This window comes from Molossus molossus, unplaced genomic scaffold (genome assembly GCF_014108415.1).
Source record: "Molossus molossus isolate mMolMol1 unplaced genomic scaffold, mMolMol1.p scaffold_m16_p_5, whole genome shotgun sequence".
Classification (NCBI taxonomy): Eukaryota; Metazoa; Chordata; class Mammalia; order Chiroptera; family Molossidae; genus Molossus; species Molossus molossus.
Window position 1 is genome coordinate 58,445,170 of NW_023425388.1, and position 14,080 is coordinate 58,459,249.

General features: G+C 32.1%; 1 protein-coding gene across 5 annotated transcripts in view; it reads right to left on the reverse strand.

The window, feature by feature from the left end:
• Window positions 1-1,523: 1,523 nt before the first annotated feature.
• The window catches only part of ACAP2 (ArfGAP with coiled-coil, ankyrin repeat and PH domains 2), a 155,627-nt gene continuing 143,070 nt past the window's right edge, over window positions 1,524-14,080 (reverse strand). For 4 of the 5 annotated variants that reach the window (XM_036243331.1, XM_036243329.1, XM_036243333.1 and 1 more), the window contains 3 exons: window positions 13,447-13,557; window positions 11,026-11,087; window positions 1,524-5,509 (listed from right to left, as the gene is read on the reverse strand). In XM_036243331.1, the coding sequence (XP_036099224.1) occupies window positions 5,409-5,509; window positions 11,026-11,087; window positions 13,447-13,557 (274 nt within the window). In that variant the 3' untranslated portion in view covers window positions 1,524-5,408. The remainder of the gene's footprint in view (window positions 5,510-11,025; window positions 11,088-13,446; window positions 13,558-14,080) is intronic. The other variant, XM_036243330.1, reaches the window with a different exon arrangement.

Genomic DNA, 14,080 nt, shown 5'->3' on the forward strand with positions numbered 1-14,080 from the left:
CTATGATGATGGGTATGTTCTATCATTTGCCATGTTCAAAACAGTAGTCACAAGGCACATTAGTGAGCCCTTAAAATGTGGCAGTGTGACAGATATACTCTTCTCCCCTCATATTGCATAGCAATGCAAACATTTTATTTTTGTTAAAAGTACTAGATGTCCCTTTTCCCCCACTGACCCCCTTCTTCTCACTCCCACCCCCTTCTGCCTTCCCCAATAAACTCTTAATTTTGTGTAATTTTAACTAATTTAAATTCCAATAGCCACAAGGGGTTAGTGGATACCACATTGGACAGCATGGGCAGATGATGGAATTATGGATGATTATCTCCTTTTTTACTAATTGTAATTGAAACATTTTTATAGTGAAAAAGCACTATTTTTGCAATAAGGGAAAAGCAGGCTTTGTTTTCATTTAAAACATTTACTGACTAGCAGTGTGGGTTCTCTTCTTCATAGAACTATTCTGTAACTGAAATGAAGTGGAGTAAAGCAAGATACACAGAAAAATTTTGTGTCTGCTTTCAATTAGCTTTTAAAGACAAAGCAGGTGACTCACTTCCAAATCTGTTCTTTCAATCCTTCCATTCCTTCCATCTCAATTCATATAAAAACATGTTCTTGTTTACTAAAAGGATCCAATGCGAATTTATTGTGTAGATTAGAAACTTCAACATATATGTCAATCATAATGGAAATAAAAAGCTAGGGCTCCAAACAGCCTTCGTGGTTTTTATCTAATGAATTAGGACCCATACAACTCAGTGAGCAGGCAGAAGAAAATGTTTAAAAGATCAAAATGTATTTCTTTATTGAAGCAATCAGGATATAGGAGCAATCTGGATCGATTTGACAGGACTGGAAAGGAATATAGAAACCTAAACCTGACAGCTGTTAACAAATAAGCCTGCAGCTGTAGTTTACAATAAAGTGAAAATCTGAGCATAAAAGAAGTATGCCAGAGGTGAAATTTTTATTGACTTATAATAATTTTTTCAGCATACAAAGTATTTAATCAAGTATAATATTTACAATTCTTACATAATGTACACTTTAGAATAACTATAAAGATCATGTACTTTGTTCCATTTACAATGACAAACTACAATAAAACTACATTCATGAATTAGATACAAATTCTCTACGTACTAATAAAAAGTAAATGACATGTTGGTTATACATTCTTTAAAATATACCCTTTCACATGTAGCAAGAAATATTACATGTAATAAGTATGTATGACTGGAATGATCCAAAGATACCACAAAGCACAAGTAAACACATAAGTAGCTCATCATTTCCAAAAGTTAACCTTTAGCCTTTGTGTAAAATAAACGATGTCAACAATCTTTATAACGTAGCAAGCTTTCCCTGTTTAAAATTAACAGGCAAAAGGTGTGGAGGGGTGTTGAGGAAAAGTAAGAAAATCTAGAACATAAAATAGTAAAAAGACCAATACAGAGAGAAGCTTATTAAATCAAACCTTGCTTTGCTCCCCCAATTATCTCATTATAAGTAGATAAATTTATGTAAACAGAAATGGATGTCCCCAAAATCATATTTGTAGATGTCAGGATTCAACCAAACTGAATACAAACCCTGTTTAGTTATCTTTCTTCAAGAAATTTATAAGTACAGACATACCACAGAGATACTGTGGGTTCATTTCCAGACCACAACAATAAAGCAAGTATTGCAATAAAGCAAGTTATAATCTTTTTGCTGGTGGAGGGTCTTGCCTTCAGTTTGTAAAGATACAACATCTGTGAAGTGCAATAAAGCAAAGCACAATAAAACGAGGTATGCCTGTATATAGTAAATTAAAAATACCTTTGCAATATTTTGCTTCCATTAATGTTTGTTATTGCAAAAACGTAAATTTTCCTACAATTTAATGTCTTCAAATCCTAATCTATTCCCTCAAGGTAATCATATATCCAGGTTCTCCAGAATATTTGGAGTCTTTATCAAACACAAGGAAAGCTGGCATTCATTATCAGATTTTGCTGCTTTACAATGATTTCAAATCAATTCATGATACAAATAAAGTGCCTCCAACTACAAAAACAGTCAGTCAGACAAGGGTTCTGGTGTCATCCTATGCCACCAACCAGCAAACCAGTGGCCCCCTCTGTAAAACAAGAGGAGTAGCCCAGATCAAAGAAGAGACAATACTGCGCTCTTAGAGTAAGATCACAGAAGTCCTACTGTGAAAGCAGGTGAGATAAAGTAACGTCAACGTATGTTGTGAACAGCAGTACAGTATACAATGAGATATTGTTATAGTTTCACTTTGTTTCATCACACTCATTTTATTTGTGAGGAGCTCTGAATCCAAAAATAATAGTAACTACTAGTCAGTGCTCTTTCCACTATTCCATGCAGGTCTGAAGTCATTCTGGACACATATTTCTATAAAAACATCATTTTTCTAGCTCACATCCATGACCAAAAGTGCTATCAAAGAGAAGAGTTAATTTCACAATCTAAGAGTGATATGGAAATATCTTATTATTCAAAATGGGTAGTAAATTTAGTCTTAAATATAATTTGGTTGATTGTGACCATACTTCACATGTATAAAATATTTCTAAAATACTGCTTAATACATCACAAACTTGAGTGGTCCAGACTGTAAAGGCATATGTTGTGTGTTTTTTTTCAACATGCACTCATGAAGAACCAAAGTACATATTCCAAACTAAATCTATACATTTTGGGAAGCAAACACCAGTTCATTAAAATCTATAATGAAGACCAGTATAAATTAGGCAAACAATGTAATCTCTAGAAACTCCTGAATTTCTAAGGACTTGTACCAAAGGTAATTTTTAAAATCTTAAACATGTGACATTGAGAAATCGCAAATAAACCACTCAATTACCTTTAGGCTAGTCTAGTTCATGAAACTGCACCTAATGAATTCCTAATAGTGTAAACAATATTCTTATTTTGATATTAATCTTTCAAGTTAATGAGCTAATGATATAATCTAACAGAACAATGACAAAGAATCAGAAACTATTATCAGCAGATGAATTAGGGAAAGAAAACAGGGCAATCATATTGACCTATGAAGCCCAAGAGTATGATTAACATTGTTTACACTGCAGTTTCTCATAATGCATTGAATACTTCACACAGTAATAAAACTCATATCTATTACATATTACAGAAAAGCTGTCAATTGACACAGCTAAATTTACCCTGGTAAGCGCCAACTTACTTTGTAACTACTTGTAGCTATTTATAGCCTTGCTGTTTACTGTATCATTTCTGCCACATTTATTCCAAATTATGTCTCAGCATATTCAAGAAATCGGGGCACAGAAATGTATTTTTGTAGTACCAGATTCCCTGTGCTGTTAAAGATTTTGCTTTCTCTGAAGATATTCAGAACCATGATCATCTTTAGTGTACTTTAAATACATCTCTTAACAAGCCACAGGAGGTAAGAGGGTCATGAAGAATTACCTTCACAACTAGAGATCCCAGAGATTTTCTGAAGCACCAATGGCTGGATCCAAAAGCAAAAATGCCTAGAATTCCTCAGATAGAGGTTTAGAAGCTTTAGGAGTGAAATCATAGGATTAAAACAGGAATAGGCACTACAAAGGAAAAGTGAGGCTCTTTTTTCTTTTCTCTTCCTTTCTTTATGTTTGTTTTTAACGTATTTCGTTATTCTTGAGTTTTTCTAAAAATTATTCTCAAGGTATGTATACTCTAATAAAAATGTTATAAATCAGACTTTTGCCAAGCCAGTTGACCTGTGACTGAGGTGAAACAGGAAAGATTTACTGTTCCTGTTATGGTTTTAATTACAATACAAAGTTTTGTAAATTAGCATATCCTTAGAAGTAATTCATAAACAGTCTTTATTCTTATCTAATATGCAGTGATTATTACTAAATAAGCATTCTTGAATTGGTCAAACATGGAACCTTTTCTGTGATATGAATTTATTTCAGTATAATTCCTGTTTAGACAGATTCCATTTTGATGGTCAGTTAATTTAGAAAACTCTAGTTATTGGGGGGAAGGGATGTTAGAAAATGTATTTCTACCCAATTAAGTATTATTTGTCTACTTATTTGATAACACAAGTTTGAAAACTTCTCTTATTTAGAAACTGAGTATCAACAATAACACATGTAACTTATAAAAGAAGATTAAACTTAATTGTTGACAATATTAGAAAGAAACTGTAAGGCAAATTATTTTATACTCTTGACAAGATTTGTCAACCAAAGATGAAATCAGACTAATTTGTAGCATATACAATGAAAATTAGTATATCCACAATATTTTGGAATTCAAGGGTCTGTGATTCATATAACCAAATATTAAAGCTATATAGATATTATAATTTAAAAGAGCATATACTGTGTACAAGTACACAGGATAGATGTTGAAAAAATTAAAAAGCAATTGAATGCCACACTTTAGTTAAAACTAAGAAAACATGAAGTTTTTTCTCCTTTTATGAGATTTTCCTTTCACAAGGACCAATAGCAAAAATGTATCGTGAAAAAGACAAATTTCAAATACAAAAATGCTCTATATTATTTTATAAATCAGCCTTTCCTTTGAAAGTTACAATCTGATGAAAGCGTAACCTTGAAACAGTTTTATTTCATCAATAAATTTGTCAGGGTTTTAAGAAATCAACCCAACAATGAAGAATTACAATTTCTATAACTGAGAATCTTTTGGTGATTAAAAAAAAAAAATTGTTAAGGGCTTCTTTTTGTTTCATAAAATGGAATAAACCTGAAAGACTGAGTTATACCTACCTGTACAACCACTGTATGTAAAGTATTGCGCAATAACCAGACATCTAAGGAATATAACTGCAATTATGGGTAAATGGGGGAAACATACTCTCTAGTTATTAATTAAATTACATATTGTGTGCATGACAGCTAGACTACCAAACAAAACAAAACAATTTCTGAACCACTAAAAATTATCCGGGAAACTAAAGAAAAGACATACTCTTGAGACAGGCAGGACAGTTGGCTCCCACTTGATGCAGACACGCTTAACTGAATGATACTGGGCATGAGGCACAGAAGAAAAATCAATGCTACCATCCACTAACAAAAAAAAGGGATTTCTGTCTAAACTCTTAGGATCTAGTAACCTAAAATGAAATAATTCTAGAGTAAACTTTTACCTATAAAAATAGCCCTTTAAATGGGCTCTTTTCCTTTTCTGAGGTCTTAAAGAAGGCTCCTCTTCCAACTACTAAAGCCCTGTTTTACTTTACATCAATGAATGGGTACCTTTTTTCCAAACTACTCAATAGCTACTAAAATTAAGTAGAATTAAAGTAGTAAAAATTTGTGAGTTTTCAGATCTATGTAGGAAGTCACCAGATTTAATATTTTCCCCTTCTTAAAAAAAATTCAGAATTTCTGTGAATCTTGCTGGAAACGATTTAGTTTTTCTGGATTATTGGATGCCATTTGGGAAAAATCACGAAAAATGTCCTGATAAGTTTCATCACCTGCATGAAAGTAAAAAAGGACATTTTTAAAATTTATACAATGAAAAAAATTAATAAACAACATTCATTATGACAAGTAACTATAATTCATTACATTAAAATTTTGTTCAGATGAGCATTTTTGAAAGAAAAAGATTAACTAAATATAAATGCTGGAAAAATATACAGTGAAAGGAAAAAGAAAAAAAACTATACCTGAAAAAGCACCTCAAACGCAGCCACAGAGGAAAGTTCAGAGTTAGAAGAGAGCAAAGATGCAAGAATTGTAAAGCAATGTGCAGAAGTACATTTATTAATACATGAGAAATTAAAGTCATTCTAAGTGAGGTATAGTAAACAAGGCATTCTTTAAGTATTTCCCTTGATCAAGACCAAAAGGAAAGACCAAAACCAAACACTAAATGTTTCTGATGGATGCAAGTTATTACCAAGACAAAACTGATATTCTAATATGAGGAAAAAGCCTGTTTTAATATTATCTTTTAATTAAAAGGCATTTTAATTTAAATAGCATGTGAAAAAGAAATTAACTCTAATTTTAACCTAATCCACTGCTTACTAAGCTTATAAAAATGATAAAGCCTAGAAAAAGACTATAAAATCATAATTTCACATTTAGTCAGAAGTTTTCTTTATTTACTATAGGCCATATGAGCAAGAATGCTATGACAAAAAAGGGAATCAATACCAAAAACATATTAAATTAGAATAACAGACATATGGATATACATATAAATACGCTTGTAGAGTAAGATTACACATATTGACACTACAGCTAATTGAATACTGTATTTCTTGCCATGAGAAATTAAATATATACACACACATACACATTATTCCTTAGATAAAGGATTTGTATAAAATAAAATCTTATATTCAAGATGAGTCATCCACCATGAATGCTTCCTATTAAACATTAGCTTTATACAGAAGCTTGGCATAGTTCTGTTTTCGAGATTTAGACTGTTAAACGCTATTTTACATGACTATTGTTGCAACATGGTTTTAGAATTATTTCCCAAAATATACCTTGCATCCATCTTATTACAGACTCATCTGCTACAGTTATTTTAATAGTGCAGTAAGTTTTGTCAGCTTTTGAAAAGTGAGATTTTTGAGGCAATAGATGTCATACCAAAAGCTAGAGAATTAGAAAAAAGTTCGGGGAAGGGGATAAAGATCTAGTAAAAAGGTCTAACAGCATAACCCAAATTTTTCAATAAAAAAATTTAATATTTAGTCACTTTTAATATTTAGTCTATGTAAAAACCAAGTTATTAAAAACTCTATATAGTTTTCACTTAACCCTGGAAATTTCTCATGACCTGAATCAATCTACTTTAAAAAGAAAAAAAGTAAAGAATCTTAAATAGGGTTGGCTAAGAGTACCATCTAACTCATTGCTAAAACAATAAAAATAAAGGTTGACATGCTGGAACAACTGGTAAGACAACTGAATTATACCCATGATTTCTTAAAAGTTTACTCCCACATTAAAAGACAAACTACAATCTAGTCCCATTTTTAGCCATTCTAAAAGATATAAAATAAATCGAGAAGAGACCAACATTAAATATTAATTAAGAAACCATATAAAATATTTAAAAATTTTTCTTAGATGTTGAATTAAAATATTTAAAATATTTATTGTAAACATTATAAATATTTTTAAAATACTATTTAAACTGGAGAGTCTGGAATTTTACTTTCCAAGAAAGTGTAAAGTGCAGATTATAATACAAAAATACCACACTGATTTTACCATTCAACACCAGACATAACTTAAAAGGCACACATTATACATTCAAGAAGAAATAGGAAGAAGGATCTAGCAGACACTAATGCCAAATAGTTTACAGATAGCACCAGATGAGCATTCTTAAGTATTACAACAGTACAATGGCAATATATGGCTTCTACTATTAGCAATGCATATTTTGTATAACAAGCTGTGGATATTTTTTCTTTTTGTGGTTTTCCAGTTTTTGTTTTAAAATTATCTAGTACCTATTACACAAGTACATTTTAGTAGAACCATTGTACCATGCAAAACAAATTATAAGATCTTTTATTCACTGAATTAAATGCTTCCTTGAAGGAAATTGTTGGTGCTACACTAATCATTGGTTTCACTTACTAAATACAATTTAAAAGAGTTAATACAATACAGAAGGAGTCTCACCTTCACACTCACAAAAAAACTTTTGTTAACATTCAGGTTCTAATAAAAAAAAGAACACTAAATCTATGGACTATCAATATAATACCTTTCTTAGGCTTCAAAACGTGTGGTTAAAAACAAATGTTACAATAACAATAGTGGGTAAGATATTTAATATCGTTAACACAAATGACTTCAATGTGATCCTTTAAAATTTAAATATAATTTTCATCATTTAGAATTTTTCCCAAGGCAACTATAACTTGTCTACACTAGAATATATAAACAATAACCCAGAATATGATGCTCTGGAAAGTTTACAGAAGTACATTTAACTGTTTATTATTAATGATAAACAACTAATCACCCAATATTTGTAATGCTAAATTATGTCCTTTAAATTACTTAATCACACTGTATTGTGTTAACTTCAGAAAGTTAACTTTTCTATGTGCCTGGACAGTTCTGAATTTTTAAAATGTGAACTGCTGTGTTTTCACTGACAGTGTAAAATAATTTTTGATTTTTAGTATTCAGAATAGCCACTACAACAGCAGTTATAATGATCTAAGATTTGTTGATTTCGTTCTTGAGCAAAGAGATGGCAGCATGGTAAGCCCCACCCCCAACTAATCCTGCCCCTCTGGGTGGATTACAGCCTCCTTTTATAACTGATTAGATCAGTGATCAGCCTGTGCCAGACACCGACTCACATAACTAGTAGTGGTTAATTAAAGCAGTGATTTTAACCATCTAAGAAACTGCCAACAATCAAGGGGAATCCTAGAACCAGAAACTGAACTGTAGGAACCACCAAACTGGTTTCCATCCATTCAGAGCATGGTATATCTCACTCACCACCCCAGTTCTCCTAAGAGTTGCAATAACTGATAAAGAGGAATAGATAAATCTTCCCTTTAGGAAATATGTACTCTTAAAGTCACCTTGCAAAAAAAATCAGGAGTCTGAGGTCAGGATTGTGGATAGAAAATTCAGAAGTGGAATTTTCTAGAAATAGGTCCATGATTCCCAAACGTAATGTCTGAGTCTTTTAAATGGTAGGACTTTTCATTATCAAAAGACTGAAAATATTTGCACTTAAAAATTATCCAGAATTGTGAGATTTTCTTTCTTATGGTAGGCAACAACAAAAAAGTATCTAGATAAAATAACCAATCAAAATCTATGAGAAGAATTTACAGTGATAGGTGAAGGGGAAAAAAAGACCTGCTGCCTAAACAAACATATTTGCTCTCCAAAGACTCATAAAGGGAAAGAAAAGTAGCCAGAGAGCAATTGCTGTGCCATTTCACCACGTCACCTGTATAAGTATAAAATTGTTCTGCTATTTATCAGACTCTCTAAATAAATCTAATTAGAAAAATCTAATTATCAAGATGATCTTCAAATAGATCAAAATTTCATTTTATTCTGCTGATATACCATTTCAGAATTCTGATCTATTTTTTAACCTCTAAACTGAAATTTGAGAGTGGTAGAAAAGATTTTTTTTTTAAACCAGGCTTTTTTTTTTTCCTCCAAATTTTCATTAAAATAAACTGCAAAAATCTATTTTTCTACAGATGAATGGAAAGTATATGCTCATAAACTTATACATAAAATGACAGTGAAAGAGACATATGAATGCTCCTAAATGGTGGCGGAAGCCCAAGCAATTTGGGTGGAACCAGAAGTCGCAAGAACATAAAGGCCCTGTCCCAACTCCAGAGAAAAGTCGACCACTGACCTTCTGACTAATCAGTTGGGTGTAACTTCATCAGCATACACCTTAAGGAAAGAGCAGCTGACCAAACATTTAAGTTTAAAATTTCAAGGAAAAAAATTGTTTAACTTACAATCTTGAAGATCACTCTTATCTTACAAATACCGGTCATAACCTTTGAATAATACTTATTTTAAAGTGCTTAAACACAAAGGCCTCAAAAATGGCCTCGTAATACTATCATTAAGTATATGTTACAAAATAATAACATTTAAAATCTAACATTCAAGTTTAAAACAAATGGGTGAAATTCAGAATTAACACCGAGACTTCACCCTTAATCAGCTCTCTTATATCTTGGTATATTATGAGTCAGTAGTATTGTTTGATCCATAGGATTAAAGTGGGATACCCTAGAATAGAAGTATCTAGATGAAGTTCCTCTATTCTCAAAGTTCTTACTTGTACCCTATTCAATTAGACCAAAAATAAGTAGTAAATACAGTCCTCTGAGAAAGGAATGGCCCTATATTTATATTAATTATATATTAATCTGGTTAAAATAAAAGTAAATGACTGAAGCTAGCACAAAGTACAGAAATTTCAAAACATTTAAACAGGAAAAATAGATATTATCAAGCCACTTTTTAAATAATATATTAATATTCATTTAAAAAATCAAATATATGGAACAGTTTCAATTATTTTAGTCATTAATTTCAGAAATTTCTGCTAATACGCATATGAATTTAAAACAGATAAATTAGTAATTCATATACTCAACTTCATAAAATTGCAGATCCAATTAATCGATATGTTCATCAAAGAGAGGAATCTGATCACAACATTCCTTCCTTTCCTTAACATCTTGACTCAAGGGTGAAAATTACTCAAGATGAGACTTGAGCTGATCCTGAGTTAGATTTCTCTAATATGAATGTCTACTTTGCCATCAGGGTCACAAAATATTGTTTAAAAAATGTCCATTTACCCAACAGATACTCTACAATTGTGTGGGGTAAAGCTATAAGGTAAAATGAGGCTTTTTTCTTTATGACTTTTAAACTAACTCCACTCCCATTACAGGCTTCTTAACCTTCTGGTAAATTTTATTTTAAACCTTCAATTCATTTTCTAAGTATTTTCCATACTGACTTTTTATATGCCAAACACATGGTGATTTATTTCCCTGAACACAATTTATAGAAATTCCCTGAATAACAAAAAGAAAATCATTTTGTTATATTCACTTGACATCTAAAGAGAACTTCAAAAAGAAAACGACTATTGTGCTGCTGTAAGTGTATATTCATTATCATTCCATTCACTTCACTGGAATATATGTGGAAGACATCTGTACAGCAGAGAAAGAAGTCAGCAGCCAGAGTTAAATACAGCAAGTAAATGTATACTGTAATAGGAATACTTATGTATTTTAAAGGCCCAGGAGTTAACCACCCCCAAGAATTCAATGGGTACAGTACATACTTAACAACTCACAATTTACAAGTTAGAAAAACTCTATAATATTTAGTTTGCTAAAGAATTAAGAGTCTTCCAATTGTAAACTGATAAATTCCTGAATGCATTTCTTATACTGCATTTCGGTATGATTATTAGTAGAATATTGACCTGGCTGTCCATAAAGTCCTTCTGATTCCCGCATCTCTTCATTCATTCTTGCTAAACGTAACCTAAAATGAAATAAAAGCATTTTTAAGATAAAATTATACAATGTAAATATTCATAAACTAATAAATTATTTAAGCAGGTAAAACACGTACTGTTATTTTTTTATTTTCCACTAACATAAACAGGCTTTTATTCTATCAGATCCAGCAATCTGAAATACAAAATAATTGTATTTCACTTTATACAGTTCTCATGAGAGAAGGCAATAAAAGTGCATTTCAACTCTGTTTAAGCAGGACTCTTGCAGCATCTTCAGCAGCTCACTTCCTTCAGACTCCAGAGAGTTCCTGGCTTCTGTAGCAACCTATCAAATTTTAACTGCCAAATGCTGAAATTACTGCTTCTATAGTATGGAGACAATAGCTTGTCATAAATTCATTCTGGTTCATCGTTAGGTGAGGTAGTTCCAGATATACACTGTGTTATCTCTAAATACTAGGAGTATATTTTGATATACGAACATTATAATAATGACCACAGGTGACCATTTTTTTCCCATGCATTTTTTTGGGGGGTTATTCCTCCTGGCAGCAGAAAGATATATAGCACTGTATTAAGAAGACAAGAATTTCTTCCCATTTTCTTAATAACTGTAAGCAACATTTTGAAACAGGCAAATGTTGTCTCTGGTTCCCCTCTCCTACTCTGTATTACTCTTCTGTCCTTCAGGCCACCAAATACCCAGTGTCTTCCCAGACCTCTATCACTCTCTCCTGTCATGCTCTCTCTGGCAACAGCAAACATCTGACATGGGCTTTTCTTTTCTTATCTTCAGAGAACCACAAATCCCTTCCATCTCCATTTTCAATCACTGTGTGAATTAATAATAGCACCATAATGCTCCCTTTAGTATCTGAACTTTTCAGCAAGGATGTCTATTTTCAAAAATTTTAAAGTAAAAACTAAAGATTTCATACAAAGTAATATGAAAAAATTTAGATAATTTGGAAACAGGTATCTTTGAGGAAGAAGGATCATTATTATAAGAATTGCCTGGGAATCCTGAAAAAACAAAATTTGTTTCTGTATACTATCCTATCTTTTCTTTAATAACTTATCTTTCTCTGTAAATCTATAATGAGGTAAATACTTCTAAAATTTCCCTACAATAGCCTCCATAGTAACAATAACCCATCCAGCCGGGAAAGAAAGTTGAGTACAGAGAAAGTACGTTTTTTCCTTTTTCTAATCCAGCAAGGGTCAGGGTGGGGTGTTCTGTGGCAAATCAAGAATTCTCAGTGGGAGCTCAGGAGTTCAAGGCAGTCCTAGGAGTTTCTCTTTGCAAGTGACTGAGAATTAGTAGTATGAATGGAACTGTCTCTAATCATATAACAGAGGATCAATAATTCTGGGCTTCATTCAGCCCAGAATAGAATGAAAAAGTGACTTCACACAACATATGCTTAAGATTTCCTACATAATAATGACATGTAGGTGAAATCCCATTTAGATTCCAAGTGTAACAAGTAACTTTGATCTTTGATCTAAGATGAAAATAAATTAAGAACTCAAAAACTGTTCTTTGACAAATCATATTAAATTGTATTCAAAACAAGCACTTTTATTTTAAAATGGAGGTGTGTTTTTTTAAAATAAGTACGAACAGATCATTAAGCATCACCACCCAAAAGCAATACAACTGCAAAAGTTACTAACACCAATGCAGGTGTCCCCCCCCTGCATTACTTATAATCCTCTAATTATTGAGGTAGCAGAATAATTGCCTCTTGCTGTACCAATTCAACCCCCATCACAATATGTACTAAGAGTTAAAGAATCCATTTTAGCCCTGGCCAGTTTGGCTCAGCAGTTAGAGCATCAGCCCGCAGGGCAACGCGTCTCGGATTTAATTCCAGTCATGAGCACGTACCTTGGTTGCGGTTCATCCCTGGCCCAGAGTCGTGTGGGAGGCAACCAGTCAATGTGTCTCTCACGTCACTGTTTCTCTCTCTCTCTCTCTCTCTCTCTCCCTTCCTCCCACTCTATCTGAAGATAAATGGAAAAATATCCTCGAATGAGGATTTAAAAAAAAGAATCTATTTTATAGAAATCACTGGGTTTTTTTTCCTACTGGTCATGCAGTATAACAGAAGTGGCTAAGAACATGTGTTTTAGAGCCAGAATTCTTGGTTTCAAATGAGGCTAATAATAATAATAATACCTTCCTCACAGGGTTTTTGTGAGAACCAAGTTCATGTATGTAAAATGCTTAATACATTTAATGTACTTAGAGAAATATATGGTATATAGTAAACAACCGGCCAAGTTTAAAGTTCATATCTACACAGGAAACTCTATGCTAAAACCCCATACAAGTAATATATTGTATGGGAAATAATGAAGTAAAAAGAAAACACTTACAAGGTCACTATATCAGCATTAGCTGCTTCCACAGCTATACTCAACGGGTCTTTCCCTTCTTCATCAGTGGCATGTTGATTGGCACCTCGTTTTAGGAATAAACATACCTGCCTATTTAAGCAAAGAGCATTTTTGAGATAATGCAATTAAGAAAGAAGTTAGTATTTCCCTTAAAAAATTAAAAGCATTACCTAACTTAAAGAAATAACATTTTCATTAGCAAATTCTTCTTCATTCTACGAATATTTATTGAACACTGACTCTAATAATAAAAATTTACCATACTCAGCATTTACAAGTCTAGAGACAGCTTCATATTTAACCTGGTGCTATATGGCATAATAGGATGTATAAATTATGGTCTTTACCCTCAGAGAATATCATAAAAAGATGCCCACAGATATCTATAAACTTAAAACAAAAATCACTCAAGGTCATCATTTGGAAAAGAAGAAAGCTAAGGTAATGTTAATTAACATCATAAGATATTAATAATACAATAGCAGAATGGGAAGTAATCCCCCACAATACTCCAAAAATATGATAACTTGAAGAAATTGATAACAATAAAAAAACATGAAAGAATGAATAAATGGAGTCCATGAAGTAAAATGGGAAAAAGAATGATTGTTTA